General features: G+C 35.6%; 1 protein-coding gene across 1 annotated transcript in view; it reads right to left on the bottom strand.

The window, feature by feature from the left end:
* Positions 1 to 21,600, bottom strand: part of GPR158 (G protein-coupled receptor 158) — a 426,327-nt gene that overhangs the window by 171,660 nt on the left and 233,067 nt on the right. The window contains exon 4 of the mRNA XM_025397555.1: positions 19,283 to 19,506. Within this exon, the coding sequence (XP_025253340.1) occupies positions 19,283 to 19,506 (224 nt within the window). The remainder of the gene's footprint in view (positions 1 to 19,282; positions 19,507 to 21,600) is intronic.

Raw genomic sequence — 21,600 nt, forward strand, 5'->3', positions numbered from 1 at the left:
TCTGAATTTGAGCTGTGGGACTAAGCTTCATTTGAAACTCATAAAATACTTGCTTTTTGACAAAATACATGGAGGTGTGTGTTGTGTGCTGACATGAAGGCCATATATTTTTCAGATAAAACTTCTTCTAGCATTTTAGTAACATATATCATGCATATTTGTTAGAAGAAAAGTAAAAATTAGTAAGAATTGAAAGTACTACATTTTATTTGAAATTCACTTATGTTTAAATATTTAGGGAAAAGCACCTGTGAAAATACTTTTCAAACTATCTCAAGTTCAAAATTCCTGAGAATTGGCTAGTAGGCTATGCAATGAGATAACTCCCAGTAAATTCAATATATCTTGGATAGATAAAGTATTTCATCCTCTGTAGAAACCCTGAATGTTAATATAATTCTTCAGGTGGGCTATCCCTAAATAGAACAGTTCCGTTGGCCATGCTGATTGCTCTGCTTATACCCAACTGTATAAGGATGCTATACCCAACTGTATAATATGCTAAGGATGGTCCTACGCATATTTTGTAGGCTCCGAAGAAGATAATTTGGAAGATAATTCAAAAAGCATGATTATACTGCTCCAACCTTTAAGCCTAGCACTCCAGGTTTCTTCATATGTACATCTGAATTTATTGCATGGAAATAAAATGTTAAGCAAATAAAATCAAACATCGTGTTACAGAATCAACTATTTCATTGCGAATGACATAAATTTTAATTATTACTTGTCTTCTTACCCCCATAAGGACAAAGGTATGGAATTGAAAGTAGTGATACATTCTCCTTTGGTAACTCTCGAAATGGTCCGGAAATCCCTTCAATCTGTCTTCAAATACACATAGGATATTAAAAATTCATCTCACACTAGCTAGCATAATATGATTCCTATTTGTGGATTCCATATTTCCCTGAACTGCTTACGACGTTAATCAAGCTTGACTTTGGAGTACATACACTTTTTAATCTCAAACTCCTGGACCCCTTAAAAGAGTTGTCTGGATCCAATTACACTTATGTCCAAAATACATTAGCCAGTGGAATGACAGTTATCACTGCTAGCTAATCTTTCTATATAATTCATGAAGAGTTTGGATCTACCAGATTCAAAGACTCAAAGAATATTAATGCTTGAATTTTTTAAGAAGTTACCTAGCCAAATGTATCATTTTTAAAGAAAATTAATAAATACCAGTAGAATTTTAGTCTCTTAACTTCCAAGTGACAAGAAAATATTAAATAAAATGATTTTCAAGATAAGCAATAGTAGTACTGTTCAACAGAAAAACAAGTAAATATTTTACAAAAACTAACAGTTTCTTTTATAATATTACCTTAACATTGTTTTTGCTATATTATCTACAAATTCATTTCTTCATCAAATACATCCTGTCAGTGAAACAAATGTATAAAGCAATCCAACATAATTTATATATTCCAACTCATTCGTCTTTTAGTAAGAGGTATGACTATAAAAGAATGACATTAATTTTGTTATTTTATATATAAAGAGGAAGATTGAGTAATTATTGTAGGGACATAGTCAGACAGGTTTAAATTCATTAAAATCATGAATACAAGGTTACCTAATCAGCCCTACACTGGTTATTATATTAAATGGAAACACATACATAAAAGTGAATATTAACTTAAGAAAAACAGTAATGATTAAATCTGTTGTGGGGTAGAGCAAATATGCAAATTCAATCCAAAGTCCGCAAAGCTCATATGTAAGAACTTGATGTGAAAAGAAGAATCCATATCAAGTCTAAGATTTTCTGACTGATAGAAAATACTAAAGAATGCAGGTATTTCTAGGTGGTATGGTGGTGTAAGCAAGGCATGCAAGTGCCAATCCTCTCTCATTCCAAAATTGAAATTATGTAAATTATACAAATTTTAAAAACCTAGATTAGCAGTAACAGCCAGCCATCAGTGGTGTTCCTATATCAGTAAATGGGAAATGTTATAGGTAGATACAATACTGACTGAAATAAACTATTATGGTCCAACCAGTGACCACTTCCTGAAAAAAACAAATTCTCTGCATTTCCGTCAGCACTGAGTAGGCTTAAGGTTAGCCATAGTATAAATAAGCACACGCAGCAGAGATGTGGCAAGACGTAGGAGTAAAAAATGGTGGCAGGAAGTATATGAGTCTCCCTCCATAATGATTGTTCCTTATCAGAAGCCCAAAGAGTAAGTGCCCCACGTGTCACTAACACAGTGGTTTGACCTTCTCCCAACACCCTTCACACCCACTGCTATATCGTTAATTGATAATCATCTACTTCTCTTTAACCTTCTGTCTGAGCTTTGGAATTACTCCTGACAGAATTCTGCTTATCCATCATTTGATTACAGATTAATATAGAAAAAGATTAGGATAAAAAAGCAAAGCTAGTGCAGTTAAAAAAAATAAATCCATAATTTTTGAAGAACTGTTTCTCAAGATGTATAGCAAAAAATACTAAAAATACCTAATTTGAATTATTGGCAATAATCTAGAGGACTTTGCATCGTTGAAACTGGGTTCAACATTCGCAAATCAATAAACATAATCCAGCATATAAACAGAACCAAAGACAAGAACCACATGATTATCTCAATAGATGCAGAAAAGGCTTTTGACAAAATTCAACAGCCCTTCATGCTAAAAACACTCAATAAATTCGGTATTGATGGAACGTACCTCAAAATAATAAGAGCTATTTATGACAAACCCACAGCCAATATCATACTGAATGGGCAAAAACTGGAAGCATTCCCTTTGAAAACTGGCACAAGACAGGGATGCCCTCTCTCACCACTCCTATTCAACATAGTGTTGGAAGTTCTGGCTAGGGCAATTAGGCAAGAGAAAGAAATCAGGGGTATTCAGTTAGGAAAAGAAGAAGTCAAATTGTCCCTGTTTGCAGATGACATGATTGTATATTTAGAAAACCCCATTGTCTCGGCCCAAAATCTCCTTAAGTTGATAAGCAACTTCAGCAAAGTCTCAGGATACAAAATTAATGTGCAAAAATCACAAGCATTCTTATACACCAATAACAGACAAACACAGAGCCAAATCATGAATGAACTTCCATTCACAATTGCTTCAAAGAGAATAAAATACCTAGGAATCCAACTTACAAGGGATGTAAAGGACCTCTTCAAGGAGAACTACAAACCACTGCTCAGTGAAATAAAAGAGGACACAAACAAATGGAAGAACATACCATGCTCATGGATAGGAAGAATTAATATCGTGAAAATGGCCATACTGCCCAAGGTAATTTATAGATTCAATGCCATCCCCATCAAGCTACCAATGAGTTTCTTCACAGAATTGGAAAAAACTGCTTTAAAGTTCATATGGAACCAAAAAAGAACCCGCATCTCCAAGACAATCCTAAGTCAAAAGAACAAAGCTGGAGGCATCACGCTACCTGACTTCAAACTATACTACAAGGCTACAGTAACCAAAACAGCATGGTACTGGTACCAAAACAGAGATATAGACCAATGGAACAGAACAGAGTCCTCAGAAATAATACCACACATCTACAGCCATCTGATCTTTGACAAACCTGAGAGAAACAAGAAATGGGGAAAGGATTCCCTATTTAATAAATGGTGCTGGGAAAATTGGCTAGCCATAAGTAGAAAGCTGAAACTGGATCCTTTCCTTACTCCTTATACGAAAATTAATTCAAGATGGATTAGAGACTTAAATGTTAGACCTAATACCATAAAAATCCTAGAGGAAAACCTAGGTAGTACCATTCAGGACATAGGCATGGGCAAAGACTTCATGTCTAAAACACCAAAAGCAACGGCAGCAAAAGCTAAAATTGACAAATGGGATCTCATTAAACTAAAGAGCTTCTGCACAGCAAAAGAAACTACCATCAGAGTGAACAGGCAACCTACAGAATGGGAGAAAATTTTTGCAATCTACTCATCTGACAAAGGGCTAATATCCAGAACCTACAAAGAACTCCAACAAATTTACAAGAAAAAAACAAACAACCCCATCAAAAAGTGGGCAAAGGATATGAATAGACATTTCTCAAAAGAAGACATTCATACAGCCAACAAACACATGAAAAAATGCTCATCATCACTGGCCATCAGAGAAATGCAAATCAAAACCACAATGAGATACCATCTCACACCAGTTAGAATGGCGATCATTCAAAAGTCAGGAAACAACAGGTGCTGGAGAGGATGTGGAGAAATAGGAACACTTTTACACTATTGGTGGGATTGTAAACTAGTTCAACCATTATGGAAAACAGTATGGCGATTCCTCAAGGATCTAGAACTAGATGTACCATATGACCCAGCCATCCCATTACTGGGGATATACCCAAAGGATTATAAATTATGCTGCTATAAAGACACATGCACACGTATGTTTATTGCAGCACTATTCACAATAGCAAAGACTTGGAATCAACCCAAATGTCCATCAGTGACAGATTGGATTAAGAAAATGTGGCACATATACACCATGGAATACTATGCAGCCATAAAAAAGGATGAGTTTGCATCCTTTGTAGGGACATGGATGCAGCTGGAAACCATCATTCTTAGCAAACTATCACAAGAACAGAAAACCAAACACCGCATGTTCTCACTCATAGGTGGGAACTGAACAATGAGATCACTTGGACTCAGGAAGGGGAACATCACACACCGGGGCCTATCATGGGGAGGGGGGAGGGGGGAGGGATTGCATTGGGAGTTATACCTGATGTAAATGACGAGTTGATGGGTGCAGCAGACCAACATGGCACAAGTATACATATGTAACAAACCTGCACGTTATGCACATGTACCCTACAACTTAAAGTATGATAATAATAAATAAATTTAAAAAAAATAAAAATAAAAATAAATTTTAAAAAAAAGAAACTGTGGTAAGTAAAACTCATACTAGCATACCTCATTTTATCGAGCTTCACTTTATTGCACTCCAAACATACTGCATTGTTTACAAATTAAAGGTTTGTGAAAACCTTGCATCAAGCAAATCTCTCACTGATGTTCTTCCAACAGCACGTGCTCACTTCATGTCTCTGTGTCACATTTTGGTAATTTTCACATTTTCATTATTATTATATCTACTATGGTGACTGGTGATCACGCATCTTTCATGTGAATCTGGTAATCGTTCTGGGGCACCATGAACCGCACCCATGTAAGACTGCAAACTTCATAAATGTTGTGTATTCTGACTGATCCACTGACTGGCAGTTCTCCTGTACCTCTCCCCCTCCTTGGGCCTCCCTATTCCCTGAGACATAACAATCTTCAAATTAGGCCAATTAATAACCCTACAATGGTCTCTAAGTATTCAAAAAAAAAAAAAAAAAGGAAAAGTGACATGTTTCTCACTTCAAATGAAAAACTAGAAATGATTACACTTAGGGAGGCATATCAAAAGCTGAGATGAGCTAAAAAAAAAACAGGCCTCTTGCGCCAAATAGTAAAGTAAGTAGTAAATGCAAAGGAAAAGTTCTTGATGGAAATTAAAAGTGCTACTCCAGTGAACACATGAATGATAAGAAAGCAAAATAGCCTTATTGCTAACATGGAGAAAGTTTGAGTATCTAGATAGCAGATTAAAGCAACCACAACATTCCTTTACGGCAAAGCTTAATCCAGAGCAAGACCATAACTCTCTTCAATTCGATGAAGGCTGAGAGAGGTTCACATTTTACATATGATAAAACTCATCTAGAGAGATTCCATGACTTGCTAAACTATGCAACCTTAGTGTCATACAACTAGAAAATTAAAGAACCAGAATTTTAACTCAGGTTGTTTAACCCCCAAACCTTCACAGATAAAAAAAGAAAACATAAGGAACAATTGCACACAGATTAAAGACAGTTGCTCAATATTAAAATAACATGTAGATAGGAAACAGCAGCTTGGAAACTGCTGAAAGCTGAAGGAGTGAAATAGAGGACAATCTTGATCTGCTTCTCAAAGCACAAAGGAAACTATTCAAATATAACACAATGAAAACATAGAAAAAGAAAGCTGAGAGCCAACCTATATGCAATAGGATGTCCTAAGAGAGAAGCCCAGGAGTGCTAAAGCAGGAGAGGTAATATAAGAAATAGCACACAAAATGGGATTGTTTGCTTTGTTCTTGCTGATTTGTTTAAGTTCCTTGTAGATTCTGGGTATTAGTCCTTTGTCAGATGCACAGGTTGTGAAGATTTTCTCCCATTCTGTGGGTTGTTTAGTCTGCTAATTATTTCTTTTGCTGTGCAGGAGCTTTTTTGTTTAATTAAGTCCCATCTATTTATCTTTGTTTTTGTTGCATTTGCTTTTGGGTTCTTGGTGGGCTAAGGACATGAACAGACAACTCTCAAAAGAAGATATACAAATGGCCGACGAACATATAAAAAATGTTCAACATCACTAAGTATCAGGGAAATGCAAATTAAAACCACAGTGTGATACCACTTTCACTCCTGCAAGAATGACCATAATAAAAAAAATAGACATTGGCATGGATGTGCTGAAAAGGGAACACTTTTACACTATTGGTGGAAATGTAAATTTGTAAAACTACTATGGAAAACAGTGTGGAGAATCCTTAAAGAACTCAGGACACAAAATCAATATTCACAAATCACAAGCATTCTTACACACCAATAACAGTCAAACAGAGAGCCAAATCATGAGTGAACTTCCATTCACAATTGCTACTTAGATAATAAAATACCTAGGAATCTAGCTTACAAGGGATGTGAAGGACCACTTCAAGGAGAACTACAAACCACTGCTCAATGAAATAAAAGAGGACACAAACAAATGGAAGAACATTCCATACTCATGGATAGAAAGAATCAATATTGTGAAAATAGCCATACTGCCCAAGGTAATTTATCAATTTATATATTCAATGCCATCCCCATCAAGCTACCAATGACTTTCTTCACAGAATTGGAAAAAACTACTTTAAAGTTCATGTGGAACCAAAAAGGAGCCCACATTGCCAAGACAATCCTAAGCAAAAAGAACAAAGCTGGAGGCATCACACTACCTGACTTCAAACTATACTACAAGGCTACAGTAACCAAAACAGCATGGCTCTGGTACCAAAACAGATATATAGACCAATGGAACAGAACAGAGGCCTCAGAAATAATACTACACATCTACAACCATCTGATCTTTGACAAACTGACAAAAACAAGAAATGGGGAAAGGATTGCCTATTTAATAAATGGTGCTGGGAAAACTGGCTAGCCATATGTAGAAAGCTGAAACTGGATCCCTTCCTTAAACCTTATACAAAAATTAATTCAAGATGAATTAAAGACTTAAATGTTAGACCTGAAACCATAAAAACCCTAGAAGAAAACCTAGGCACTACCATTCAGGACATAGGCATGGGCAAGGACTTCATGACTAAAACACCAAAAGCAATGGCAACAAAAGCCAAAATAGACAAATGGGATCTAATTAAACTAAAGAGCTTCTGCACAGCAAAAGAAACTGCCATCAGTGTGAACAGGCAACGTAAAGAATGGGAGAAAATTTTTGCAATTTACCCATCTGACAAAGGGCTAATATCGAGAATCTACAAAGAAATTAAATTTACAAGAAAAAATCAACCCCATCAAAAAGTGGGCAAAGGATATTAACACTTTTCAAAAGAAGATATTTATGTAGCCAACAGACACATGAATAAAATGCTCATCATCACTGGTCATCAGAGGAATGCAAATCCAAACCACAATGAGATATCATCTCACACCAGTCAGAATGGCGATCATTCAAAAGTCAGGAAACAACAGGTGCTGGAGAGGATTTGGAGAAATAAGAACACTTTTACACTGTTGATGGGAGTGTAAATTAGTTCAACCACTGTGGAAGACAATGTGGTGATTCCTCAAGGATCTAGAACTAGAAATACCATTTGACCCAGCCCCCAGCCATCCCATTACTGGGTATATACCCAAAGGTTTATAAGTCATGCTACTATAAAGACATATGCACATGTATGTTTATTGTGGCACTATTCACAACAGCAAAGACTTGGAACCAACCCAAATGTCCATCAATGACAGACTGGATTAAGAAAATGTGGCACATATACACCATGGAATACTATGCAGCCATAAAAATGGATGAGTTCATGTCCTTTGTAGGGATACAGATGAAGCTGGAAACCATCATTCTGGGCAAACTATCTCAAGGACAAAAAAGCAAACACTATGTTCTTACTTATAGGTGGGAATTGAACAATGAAAACACTTGGACACAGGGCAGGGAACATCATACACTGGGGCCTGTCATGAGGTGGGGGAATGGGGGAGAGATAGCATTAAGATAAATACCTAATGTAAATGATGAATGAATGGGTGCAGCAAACCAACATGGCACATGCATACATATGTGACAAACCTGCACACTGTGCACATGTACCCTAGAACTTAAAGTTTAAAAAATAAAAATAATAAAGAACTAATAGTAGATCTACCATTTGGTAAAAAGTAGATCTATCACTATCAGGTATCTACCCAGAAGAAAAGAAGTCATTATACTAAAAAGATATCTGCATATGCAGGTTTATAGCAGCACAATTCACAATTGCAAAAATATGGAACCAGCCCAAATGTCCATCAATCAACTAGTGGATAAAGAAAATACATACATACATGTGTGTGGGTGTATATATATATGTGTGTGTGTATATATATACACACACACACACCATGGAATACTACTGAGCCATAAAAAGTAAACAATGGCATTCACAGCAACCTGGATGGAACTGGAAACTATTTTTGTAAGTGAAGTAACTCAGGAATGGAAAACCAAACATTGTATGTTCTCACTCATAAGTGGGAGCTGAGCTATGAGGACGCAAAGGCATAAGAATGATATGCTGAACTCTAGGGACTCGGGGGAAAGTGTGGGAGGGGGTAAGGAATAAAAGACTATACAATGGGTACAGTGTACACTGCTCAGGTGATGGGTGCACCAAAATCTCAGAAATCATCACTAAAGAACTTACGTAACCCAATACCACGTGTTTCCCAAAACCCTATTGAAATACAAAATAATAACACAAGAAATTCTCCAATCTCAGGAAAAAATTCAAGCTGAAATTGGAGAGTATATGTCACATTTTTTTGCAACTACAATAAAAAGAGAACAATCGATGATGGTAAGAGTTAGGAAGTCAATAAGGATTCAGAAGAGGAATTTTTTTTATATAAAGCAGCAGTTTCCAACCTTTTTGGGACCAGGAACTGGGTTCATGGAAGACAATTTTTCCATGGACGGAGGTGTGGAGAGTGTGGGGGGATGATGGTTTCAGGAGGAAACTGTTCCACCTCATATCATCAGGCATTAGATTCTCATAAGGAGTGCACATGCGCAGTTCACAACAGGGTCTGTACCCCTATGAGAATCTAATGCCATGGCTAATCTGACAGCAGGTGGAGCGCAGGTGGTAATGCTGGCTTACCCACTGCCACTCACTTCCTGCTGTGCAGCCCCGGGGGCTTGGGACCCCTGTTATAAAGGACAAAATGTGGGCCATGTTCAACTCTAGATGATAGATAAAGTGGTAATAACAGGGCTTTTGGAGAAAAAGACAGTAACCCCAAATTCTGCCCAGAGCCACGTTGTTGCCGTATAGAAACAACAGTCAATGGTGGGTGGATGGTCAGGTATGACAGGCATCTAAAACTACCATTTACTGAACAAACTACTTGATGATATAGAAATTTCATAATGAGAAAATATTAGCCAAAAGTCAGAACTCAAAAGCAAGAAATTACAGTTGGAAAGTTCCAATGGTGAGTGATTATACCCAATAAACATACAGAAAGTCCCAACAATTTACTTAAATGTAGTGAGAACCAGAAAACATTAGAGAATTGTTTTCCTTTTGAGACTGATTGCTCTTATTGAACATTGATGGCAACTAACTCTAGATTAAATTTTAATAAACTGGGAAGCGGGAGAAAAGGAAAAAATAAATGCACCAAATTTTTTATTCATATTCCATTAAAGGGAGCAAAATAATATTGTTGTAATAATGAGATATTTTCTTAGTTCAATAAAATTAAAATAATGTTATATTTATTGGTTCCATCGAATAAGATTTAAGATTAATTTTGTAGGCCTTAGAAAAATAAAAGTTGAAGGAAGTGTCATCCATTATAAACCTATAGAAGTAAATAACATCATCTATATTGGATATAGCAGCTGGCCATTACTAGAATTCGGTTTAAGAAAAATTTCTATAAATCAGTAAGGAACTTCTACAATACCCCTATAGGTGGACTACAGGTACAAGAAATGCTACAGGTCTTGGCTTTTAACTATTAGACCAATTTTTATGTATTATGTATTTTCACATATTATACCATACTTCCCTCCCATAAACCACAGGAAATAGAAAGCATGAAGGAGGAACATCAATTGCTAAGTACAAAAGAAAGATCATGGACTTGTTATTCATTGAGACTATGGAAGATAATATGTGAGATAATCCATTCAACTAAAGGACAATACAAATCATAAAACCTATTTATAAAAAGTTATATATCATAATACTTAGGAATAAATTTAACCAAGGAGGCAAAAGGCTCATATACTGAAAACTAAAAACATTACTAAAAGAAATGAAAGACACATATAAGTAAAAAGATACTTTGTGTTTATTGATTTGAAGACTTAATACTGTTAAGATGGCAATACTACCCAAAGCAATCCACAGATTCAATGCAAACTTGATCAAAATCCCAGCAATAGTTTTGTGGAAACAGAAAAACAAATCCTAAAATTTATATAGCACTTCAAGGCAGCTCAAATAGCCAAAACAATTTTTAAAAGAACAAAGTGGAGGCCTCACTCTTTCTGATTTCAAAATTTACTCTAAAGCTACAGTAATCAAAACAATGTGGTATTGGCATAAAGACAGGCATACAGACCAACGGAATAGAGTAAAAAGCCCAGAAATACACCTTAACATATATGATAAAATGATCTTTGGCAAGGGTGACAGGACAACTCTACAGGGAAAGGACCATGTCTTCAACAAATGGTATTGGGAAAACTGGAAATTCTCATGCAAAAAAGAATTAAGTTGGATTCTGATCTTACACCATATATAAAAATTAACTCAAAATGGATTAAAGACATAATGTGAGTCCTAAAACTATAAAACTCCTAGAAGAAAACATAGAGGAAAAGCATTATGACTTTAGATTTGGCCATCATTTCTTGCATATGGCACCAAAAGCACAAGTGACAAAAGAAAAAATAGATACACCTTATCAAAATGAAAGACGTTGGGGGCCAAGCCATGTGGCTCATGGTGGTAATCCCAGCATTTTGGGAGACTGAGGCAGGAGGATTGCTTGAGGATAGGAGTTTGAGAGCAGTCTGGGCAACATAGCAAGACTCCATCTCTACAAAAATATTTCAAAAATAGCCGGGGATGGTGGCATGCAACTGTAGCCCTAGCTACTCAGAAAGCTGAAGTGGAAGGGTTGCTTGAGCCCAGGAGTTTGAGGCTGCAGTAAGCTGTGATCATACCACTGCATTACAGCCTGGGTAATTGAGCAAAACCTAATCTCAAATTAAATAAATAAATAAATAAATAACTTTGGGGCTTCAAAAGACCCTATTGATAAAGTAAAAAGAAAAATCACAGAATGGCAGAAAATATTTGCAAACCATGTACCCAGTAAGAGATTAATATACAGAATATATAAGGAACTCCTAAAAGTCGACAGTGATAAACCAAATAACCTGATTAAGAAATGGGCAAAGGCAGAACACGGAGGATTTTTAGAGTAATAAAATCAGTCTGCATCATAATATAATTGTGGATAAATGCATTATACATCTGTCCAAACTCACAGTGTACAACATCAAGAGTGAACCACAACGTAAAGTATAGACTTGTGAAAATAAAATGGGCAAAAGACTTGAGTAGACATTACTTCAAAGAAGATATACAAATGGCCCATGGCACATGAAAAGATGTTCAACTGTCACTAATCATTAGTAAACAGAAGTCAAACCCACAATGAGATACCACTTCACACTCATTAAGATGGCTAATATTAAAACAACAACAACAAAACAACAGAAAATGACAAATGTAAGTTAGGGTGTGGAGGAATTGTAAACCTTCCAAACTACTGGTGGAAAATGTTGGGGCCTCTGTGAAAAACTGGTGGTTCCTCAAATCACTAAACCTAGAATTATCATATGATCCAGCAATTCCATTACTAGGTATATAGCAAAAGAATTTAAAACAGGGATTCAAACAGATATTTGTACATGAATGTTCACAGCAGCATCATTCACAATAGCCAAAAAGTAGCAACAACTCAAATGGCCATCAATATAGATGAATGAAAAAGCAAAATGTGGTATATACAAACAATGTCATTCATCATCAAGAAGAAATCAGGTTATAACATATGGTACCACATCAATGAATCTTGAAAACATTATGCTAAATGTCAGATACAAATGAATAAATATTATATAATTCCACTTACGGAAGGCATAAAATAGGCAAATTTTTAGCAACAGAAAGTAGAAGAGAGTTTACCAAGGGATAGAAAAATGGGACGTTATTGTATAATGGGTAGAGAGTTTGGTTTGTGATGATAAAAAAATGTTCTGAAAGTGAACAATAAAAATTTTTCTAAAATAAAAATGACATACCTATCTTTATTTTACCAAAATAGTCATTAGAACATTATAATTAACCTGTTAGAATTTCACTTAAAAAGTCATTTCACATACACTAAAACATCTCATTTTTCAAACAAAAAATTAGCATTGTTATTAAATCTCTTGTCAACTTCCAATTTTTTAAAAAGGAAGATTATAGAAATAGAGGAGAAAATACCAACTACAGTGTGTTCATGTTTTTAAAAAATCAGTTTTTTCTTCCAAATTACTAAGCTCAAAACATGCTAAAATTTACTAAAAATAAGTCAAACAAAAGATTATGTTCAGAAATGGTATATGCTGCTGTTCCTTCTAGTGTACCTTGTTTCTCCGAAATTTTCATCTGAAAATAAATTATACTAACACTTGACATTATTAAGCTGTAAGGAACCATACTCTCTCTTTGAAATCACGAATGGAAAAATATGTTCCTTGTCATAATATTTGGTAAAAAATGTAGAATAAATTAAAAAATATTTAATATTCAGGCTCTTTAAAATACTGTTTTAAAATTCTTGTTGTTTTAGAATAACACACTGGGCTCAAAATTACTCACAGTTTACTGACAGATTTCATCTTTAACCAAAGGCATAGGGACAAATGTGTGTAATTAGTTTCCTAAATGTTTCTGCAGGGTGAATTTTAATTTGCTCTTGGAGGTATCATCCCACAAGTCTTACCCTGGAATATAACGGAATCTCATTTGTGTCATTTAAAATGATAAAATGTTAAACCAATATTTCATCAATGATGGTTAGTAGTTAATTACTAGCGTTAATGTTTTGGGCCTGGACAAATCTCTTTCAATTAAATGTACTCAAAATTAGACTTTCCTGGAAGAACCATGCAACTGAAAAGACATAAGTATCTATACTACATTATGTCTCTTCAACATGATCACCTAATATTTCATTTGAGAACAGAGAACTCTCCATTATCCCTACATATATTTGCTTGTTGCCCAAAAGGACTGGTTCAGCTGCTAGGTTTGACATTGCTATTGGTTTTCCTATCTTTGATTTGTCAATTCACGGAACTACTCTAATATGAATAAAAGGGGCCTCAGTTCCAAAATGGCCCACTTCCAGCAGGACCTCAGTGGCATATGGTGCATATCCTAAAGGCAACTAAGATGTGACATTTTATGAATTCTGGTGAAACTGGATTAAAGAACCTGGTTCACATATTGGCAAAAGAGGAAGTAAGAGAAAAAGTCTCAGATTCTAGCTTAGGTGCCATCCCTAACCAGGTGTTTCCTGGCCCTTCCTCAGGGTATCTTCTGGCATCTGAGAGCGTGTACTTCTCTTCAGGTGTGTGTCTAGGTAGATGCCTCAGCCATCATTAGCACAAAGCATTCTATCCCCAGGTTCACCTATTATAATAGCACACACCTTCACAATCAACTGCCTTCTTGATCTTAATAGGGAATAGAACCTCGAATTTGGTTTCACTCAGTGAATACCTTTTGAAAACTCAGTGACGACCAGCAGTATTTATAAAAGCTTATATGAAGGATTTGCAGCCCTCCTGTGTTTCAAGATCCAAGAGAGCAAATAGGTTTCATGCATAGTAGCAGTAACTTGTGGGCTGCACACTGGCCAACTGTGATCTAGACACTCTAAAAGTACCTGCATTAACATCAGCCAAGAACAGTGTATCAGGACCACATTATGACACCCCTACAGAATTGATTTGCATGAGCTGTATTTAAGTATTCAAATATCAGCACACATTTGGGGAAATTAACAGGAACAGAGCCATGAAAATAATTATCGTATTCCATGTAAGAATGCTTATCATTCACTACATTTTACAATATTGTCTATATAAAGATCCAGAGGAGAAATTTCTTCCAAGACTCGGTGCCAGGAATATTTGAATTTCATCTCAGTGACTGATTGGTTTTTATTTTATGGCTACTATAACTTATTTTTTTTCCTCCCATTTGCACTGCTACTAGAAAACTCCAGGAAAGCTCTTCCCACTGGCACGGGGTGAGAACAGTATCCCAGCCCTCATGGAATCCATTTGATATCTTAACCTCACCCTTGATTTCAACTAATTTTTTCTATACTTATTTTCACTTAGCCTTATTAACTTACACTTTTAATCTTCTAGAAGTGTTTTTATTTCATATGCTGAAATAAGGCTAAATATACATGCATAAACTTTTCAACCTAGCTGTGTTACCTTTGGAAACTTAATCTCTCAGGGGCTGGATTTTCTTATCTATAAAATGAGAGGTTTCTCCATTCTAGCTCTGAACTGTTTTTCATCTTGCTAAATTAAAACCAGGAAAGTATTATAGTAACAAACTTATTCCTATATTACAATTTTTTATTTTGTTACTTTTTTTCTAACTATTATAACAACACAAGAAGGAGTATGTGTCCTAGTTCTCAATATCCCTAATGACTTCATAATCAATACCCAGGAAGGATTTCCATAAGTTTCTCATTTTGAGGGTGGGGATGGAAATTGAAACTTCCTAGAAAAGCCAGTAATATCAATAAGTAGGTAAATAAACTGGGTTTTATTTGCATACTAAGTAATCACTCTTGAAAAGGACAAAAAGCCACATATAAATAAATGCACAGTAAATGGTTTTTGAAGAAGATTATCAGCACAGAAATATGTATGCGATTGCATGTGTGCCTATGAATGAGTACTTATGGAGCTTGGGTGCCTACTTCAAAGAGGCACAGCTATGTTTCCCAACTTCTCATTCTTTTGAACTACTTTAAATGTCATACTTGGCCCCCAATGTGGGAAGCATACATGAATTATGAATTTTATAAAGAGGTCCAAAATTATATTACAAAAGACAAACAACTAGTAAAGACTAAGTGGAAGGTATTTTACATGGATTATCTCATTAACTCTTTTAAATAATCCCGGAAGGTAAGTATTAATAAGATGTAAACTCCTTTAAAAATTTGTAAAAGATTTATTGAGATATAATACACATACTTTAAAATTCACATTTTTAAAGTATATAATCCAGTAGTTTTTAGCCTATTGACAGAGGGGTGCAACTATTACCATAATCTAATTTTGTAACATTTTTGTTGTTCCAAAAAGAAACCCTGAACTCATTAGCGCTAACTCCCCATTCTTCCTTCCTGGTAGTCCCTGGTAACCACTAATCTACTTGTCTCTACGAATTTGCCTCTTCCAAGCATTTCATTTAAATGAAATGATACAATATGTGATCTTTTGTAACGCTTTTACTTAGCAGTTTTCAAGGTTCATCCGTGTCCTATGAACATTGGTGTGCATATTTCTTTGTAGACATATATTTTCAGTTATTCTGGATATATACCGGGAGTGGAATTGCTGGGTCATATCATACTTCGAGTTTTAACTTTTTGAGGGACTGCCAAACTATTTTCCAAAAGGGCTGTACCATTTTACATTTCCCACAGGAATGAATGAGAGTGTCAATTTCTCCACATCCGCAACACTTGTTACCGTCTTTTCTATTTTTAGCTATGCTAGTGGGTATTGTTAGTTTGAGTTGCGTTTTCCTAGTGACTATGTGTTGATAATCCTTTCATACACATTTTGGCTTATTCATATATTTTCTTTGGATAAATGTTTATTTAGATCCTTGTCTCACTTTTTAAATTGGTTTTACTTCTCTTTTCATTGATTGGTTACCCGTCCTTTACATATTCTGGATACTATTCCTTATCACAGGTAGGATTTACAAATATCTTCTGCCATTCTATGTGTTTTCTTTTTACTTTCTTGATGCTGTCTTTGATACAAAAAAGTTTTCATGAAGTCAAATTTATCTACTTCTTTTGTCCTGTATGCTTGTGATGTCATATTTAAGAACCTACTGCTTAACTGAAGTTCATGAAGATTTATGCCAATGTTTTATCCTAATAAAACTTTCTTGGGTTTTTACTCTCTCATTTTGATCTATGATCCATTTTAATTTAATTTTTGTACATGGCGTGTGAATGCCATTTTACAGAGGAGAAAACTAGACAAAAAAGGGCTAAGCAATTCTCACAAAGTCTCACAGTATGCAAGGAGCTGAGACAGTATTCAAATCTAAACAATCTGAGTCTGCACACTTCCCCGCAATTGTTATGCTACTTCTGTATTACAATTGGATTTTTTTGTCAAAATAGATGTAAATTGATAAATTGTGTGGGCTTTGTTCTTTTAATTATCAATGAGTAGAGAATGTAATAGGAAACTCCTAAAGAAATGTCAATATTGCTACAAAAGAGATCAAGTTTCTTCTTCATCCAAAGAAATGTTGCAAAGACACAGGAAATCTTTAAAAAGCGAATCCAAATTCTACATGCTATAAATTTCCAATCTCTATACTGGAATGTTCTATCATTTTTACAATTGCTTTTAGCAATTGAAATCACAGCAGAAAATTGCATCAAACATTTCTTTTCATCAATATACATGGTCTATGTTCATTCGTTTTATTAGCTTATACCCCCCTTTTATTATGTTACATTCTGCAAAAACTGATTCTTCGAAAGGTCACCATCTGAAAACTAGATAATGTTTAATTTATCAATTCCTACTATTAACAGTTTTTAATCTATAGAAATTTCACTAAAATGACATGTAAAACTATGTATTCTCATTATAGTCCTGTAAAGTAGGATTTTGGTCATTAAAATGACATTTCACATGAAGGTCCAGGGAAATTAGCAAGGTTTAATAACTGGCAAAGCTAAGTAACATTAACATTTATTAAGACATTGGTCTTGTCAGAACTATCTCAGGTTTTTTAATATCCAATGTAATATTTTACCTACCATGTATTACTGACTCATTTAGCAGAGCAATCATTAATTATCAAAATCAATTAAAATTCATAGGGAACTGTGTGTTATCTACCATATAAATGAATTACATTATATCAGAGAGATTTCAGAGAAATTAATAAACAGACCTTTCAATTCTACCTGCTATGCCACTGACAGGCTTTTTACAAAACCAATTAATTTTATCTAGGTAACAGTGGTTATATATTTCTCAACTCTACTTGCCTACTATTTTTATTATATAACACACAGTTTGTTGCAAAAGAAAGGTTAATTGGTTAAATGAGGAGCAATCTGCCTGTTTGCACTTTCTTGCTGACTTTAAGCTTGATTTTAATTTGTGCTGGATTCTTCTGTTAATGAAATTGTCCATTTTAAATGACTATCAAAGTCTATAACATTAACAAAATGAACACAATCTCCTAGAATCTCAACAGAGGCTTTTTAATAATAAAAATATGTAACTTGAGGCTTCATAATAGATGCCATTCACAGAGGGTTTTTAAAACAGTTTCTCATGGGAACACTTTATACCTTCAATGAGCTCTGTAATCTAAACCAATCTGTACAACTTTCCCAGTATAAAGAGGTCCTTTGGATTTGGAAAAGATTGGAGACTTTCGGTTTTGTTTTCTTTCCAATGGCACAAATACATTTCTGCAAGCATCAGAACCACAAATTCAAATACAATACTGGCTGCATGTAACTAATTGGGTGGCCAACTTGAGAAAGCTTCCCCCAAAGCTTTGTCCTGCACATTTTAACATTTCATTTACCCCTGACTGAAAGGCATACAAATGCTTCTACCCACCCCTTTTTATTGAGACAGGGCAGGGTCTCACTCTGTCACCCAGGCAGAAGTACAGTGATGTGATCAGAGCTCACTGCAGTCTTGAACTCTAGGCTCAAGAGATACTCCTGTCTCAGCCTCCTAAACAGTTGGGACTATAGGCAGGCACCACCACACTGGCTAGTTTTTGTTTTTTTGTTTTTGTTTGTTTGTTTGTTTGTTTTGTAGAGAAATGGTTTTTTAATTTTTTTTTTTTTTTTGGAGAGAAATGGTTTTTTAATTTATTTATTTTTTGTAGAGACAGGGTCTTGCTATGTTGGTCAGGCTGGTCTCAAACTCTCTGGCTTCAAGCAATTCTCCAGCCTTGGCCTCTCAATGTACTGAGATTACAGGCATGAGCCACTGCTCCTGGTCTATACTACTCTTGATTACTTAGAATAGAACCAAAGGATATGTTCTCTCCAAAGCTGTATAAAGTTCTTCCCAGGATTGTTATTATCCTGGGACACTAATGTAAGACAAAATATAAGGTCATAAATAAATTCATTCTTCAAAGTATAATGTGCTAAAAAATAGTTGAGTTATTTACCATCTTTAAACATAAGAAAAATATAATAAACATAACAAAGCTTCTTAGATACAAAAAAATTAATAATACATTGGATAGTGGCAGAATAAGTTTCTCTAGAGGCCAAAGATATGATGTAAAGGAGAGTCATTTAAGTCAATGAAGCACTTGAGATCCAGACTAAACAAGGGGAAACGTTCTGTAAATGTTAAAGTATCATGTTTTAATCTCTATTTTTCTGGTCAGCTAAAGAATATAACTTTCATATTCTAGTCCAATCATATTATAGAAAGACTGCTGCTTAGTAGAGAAGAAACTTGAATGTGAAAACTCTGTTTGCTTAAAAAGATAAGAGGTTGCTCTATAACAAGAGGATCATAACCAGGGTACCTGGGTTTACCTTTGCTTTGCGAAAGTGGTAGACCACCAGCATGCTAACGAAGTCGAGCAGCATACACAGGGCTTGGAAGGAGATGATGGCAAGTCGCAAATACTTATCCTCCTGGACGAAGCACGGGCTGTCATCTGCACAGAAGGGGCAGCCCTCCCTGCAAGGTAGGCAGACATAGGCTTCTTCTGACACATCTTTTGTACTTCCTGAAATATGTTGATCCGGACCCCTTCCTGAAAGTTCCAAATAAAACCACAGTGTCATTTGCACCTCTTAGGTAGGTAAGATTGAGTATAGAGTCAAAAGACATCCTTGACTCCTCATTCCTTTTCTCATTTATTATAGACCTTTTATCAACCCTCTTGCTAGGAGAAAGAGTTACTTTAGACTCTTACAAAATTATTTTTATCCTTTTGATTTTCAAAATCATCAGTGACAGTGGTTGAGGAAAATTAGCAAAATTTCAAAAGCTTCATGAGGGCAGGGAACAGTTTCCCTAAGTCTTTTTTTTTTTTTTTTTTTTTTTTTTTTTGAGATGGAGTCTTGCTCTGTCCCCCAGGCTAGAGTGCAGTGGCACAATCTTGGCTCACTGCCAGCTCTGCCTCCCGGGTTCACGCCATTCTCCTGCTTCAGCCTCCCAAGTAGCTAGGACTACAGGCTCCCACCACCGCGCCCGGCTAAATTTTTGTATTTTTAGTAGAGATGGGGTTTCACCATGTTAGCCAGGATGACCTCAATCTCCTGACCTCATGATCCGCCCACCTCTGCCTCCCAAAGTGCTGCGATTACAGGTGTGAGCCACCGTACCCGGCCTTCTAAGTCTTTTATATCATTATCTACCACTCACCAACTGAAAAGCACAAATCATATTCCACAAATATTTGTAAGAGAATTAACCAGAAGTAGGAATAAGAAAGTTGATGTTTTTATGTACCGAGTAAATGCATGCATACCTTTGGGAACTTCTTGACCTAGATAGCACAGAATCCAAAATGAGACTTTGACTGCTCCTTAATTCATTCATCAGGGATCTCATCTACCAAGTTCATTAGGTCTAAATTAGGTAAAATGGTATTTAATTGACAGTTGTTCAGTGTGCAATTTGCCTAATGATGGTACATCCTTTGCCAAGAGTACAGTCCATACTTATAAGGTATCATGTAATTTCCCACTTTGCATGCTCTTAGGACATTTTCAACACTATTCACTTACTGCTATCGATCCTCCTTTTAATTTAGGTTCTTCTGTCTCAATTATCAACCTTAAGTTACTTCTGAAGCTCAATAGGTAAAGCTTCTCTTTAATAGTTAAGATGAGTTTAGCACCAACATCTATCCAATTAATGCCAAATATGAAGAAAAAAGAAACAGAAACGATTTCCAACTCTGAATTCAATATAAAAGACATCAATGAATATGAACCCACTTCAGTATATAACACAACTTTGATTAACTGAGGAATTTGGGAAAGAGGTTCCTCTAGGTAACAGCATTTTAATAATACACAGTTTAACAGAAAGTCTTGGTTCCTTTCAACCCCTATTAAAGGTTCACAATCTTTCTACAATGTATTTGTCTGCTTTGTTTCCTCAGTAAAGACAATAGCAAAAACACAATTGAATATTTCTCTGATGATTATGGATATAATGCTGTTTAAGAGTCATCATTCTGTTACATGATGAAAAGCAAATGGATTTTATTGTCAAGCAGACTTTGTTCCCTACTCCAGAAAACTCTATGACATGAGACAACTCACTAGACCACTTGGGGTCTTAGTTTACTTATTTATGAAACATGAATTGCTGTGGGATTAAATGAGATTATTTATTTATTTATTTATTTTTGAGATGGAGTCTTACTCTGTCACCCAGGCTGGAGTGCAGTGGCATGATCTCGGCTCACTGCAACCTCCGTCTCCTAGGTTCAAGTGATTCTCCTGCCTCAGCTCCCTGAGTAGCTGGGACTACAGACACGGGCCACCATGACTGGCTAATTTTTGTATTTTTAGTAGAGACAGGGTTTCACCATGTTGGTCAGGCTGGTCTCGAACTTTTGACCTCGTGATGCACCTGCCTCGGCCTCCCAAAGTGCTGGGATTACAGGTGTGAGCCACCGTACCTGGTTGAGATTATTAATATTTATAGAAATCATAGTGACTGGCCCTTTCTCCTCTTCTCCAAATATAGGAGATGCAAAGAGTAATTAGGAATTCATGGTGCCTTAAAAAAAGATATTCCTCCGAAACAGAGAAGTTAGAAGAAAGAACTGAGATACAGAGTGAATGTTAGAGACAGAACCTGCAGAGATCTCTGGGAGTGGATAAGATAA

The sequence above is a fragment of the Theropithecus gelada genome, chromosome 9, assembly GCF_003255815.1.
Source record: "Theropithecus gelada isolate Dixy chromosome 9, Tgel_1.0, whole genome shotgun sequence".
In the NCBI taxonomy this organism is placed as follows: Eukaryota; Metazoa; Chordata; class Mammalia; order Primates; family Cercopithecidae; genus Theropithecus; species Theropithecus gelada.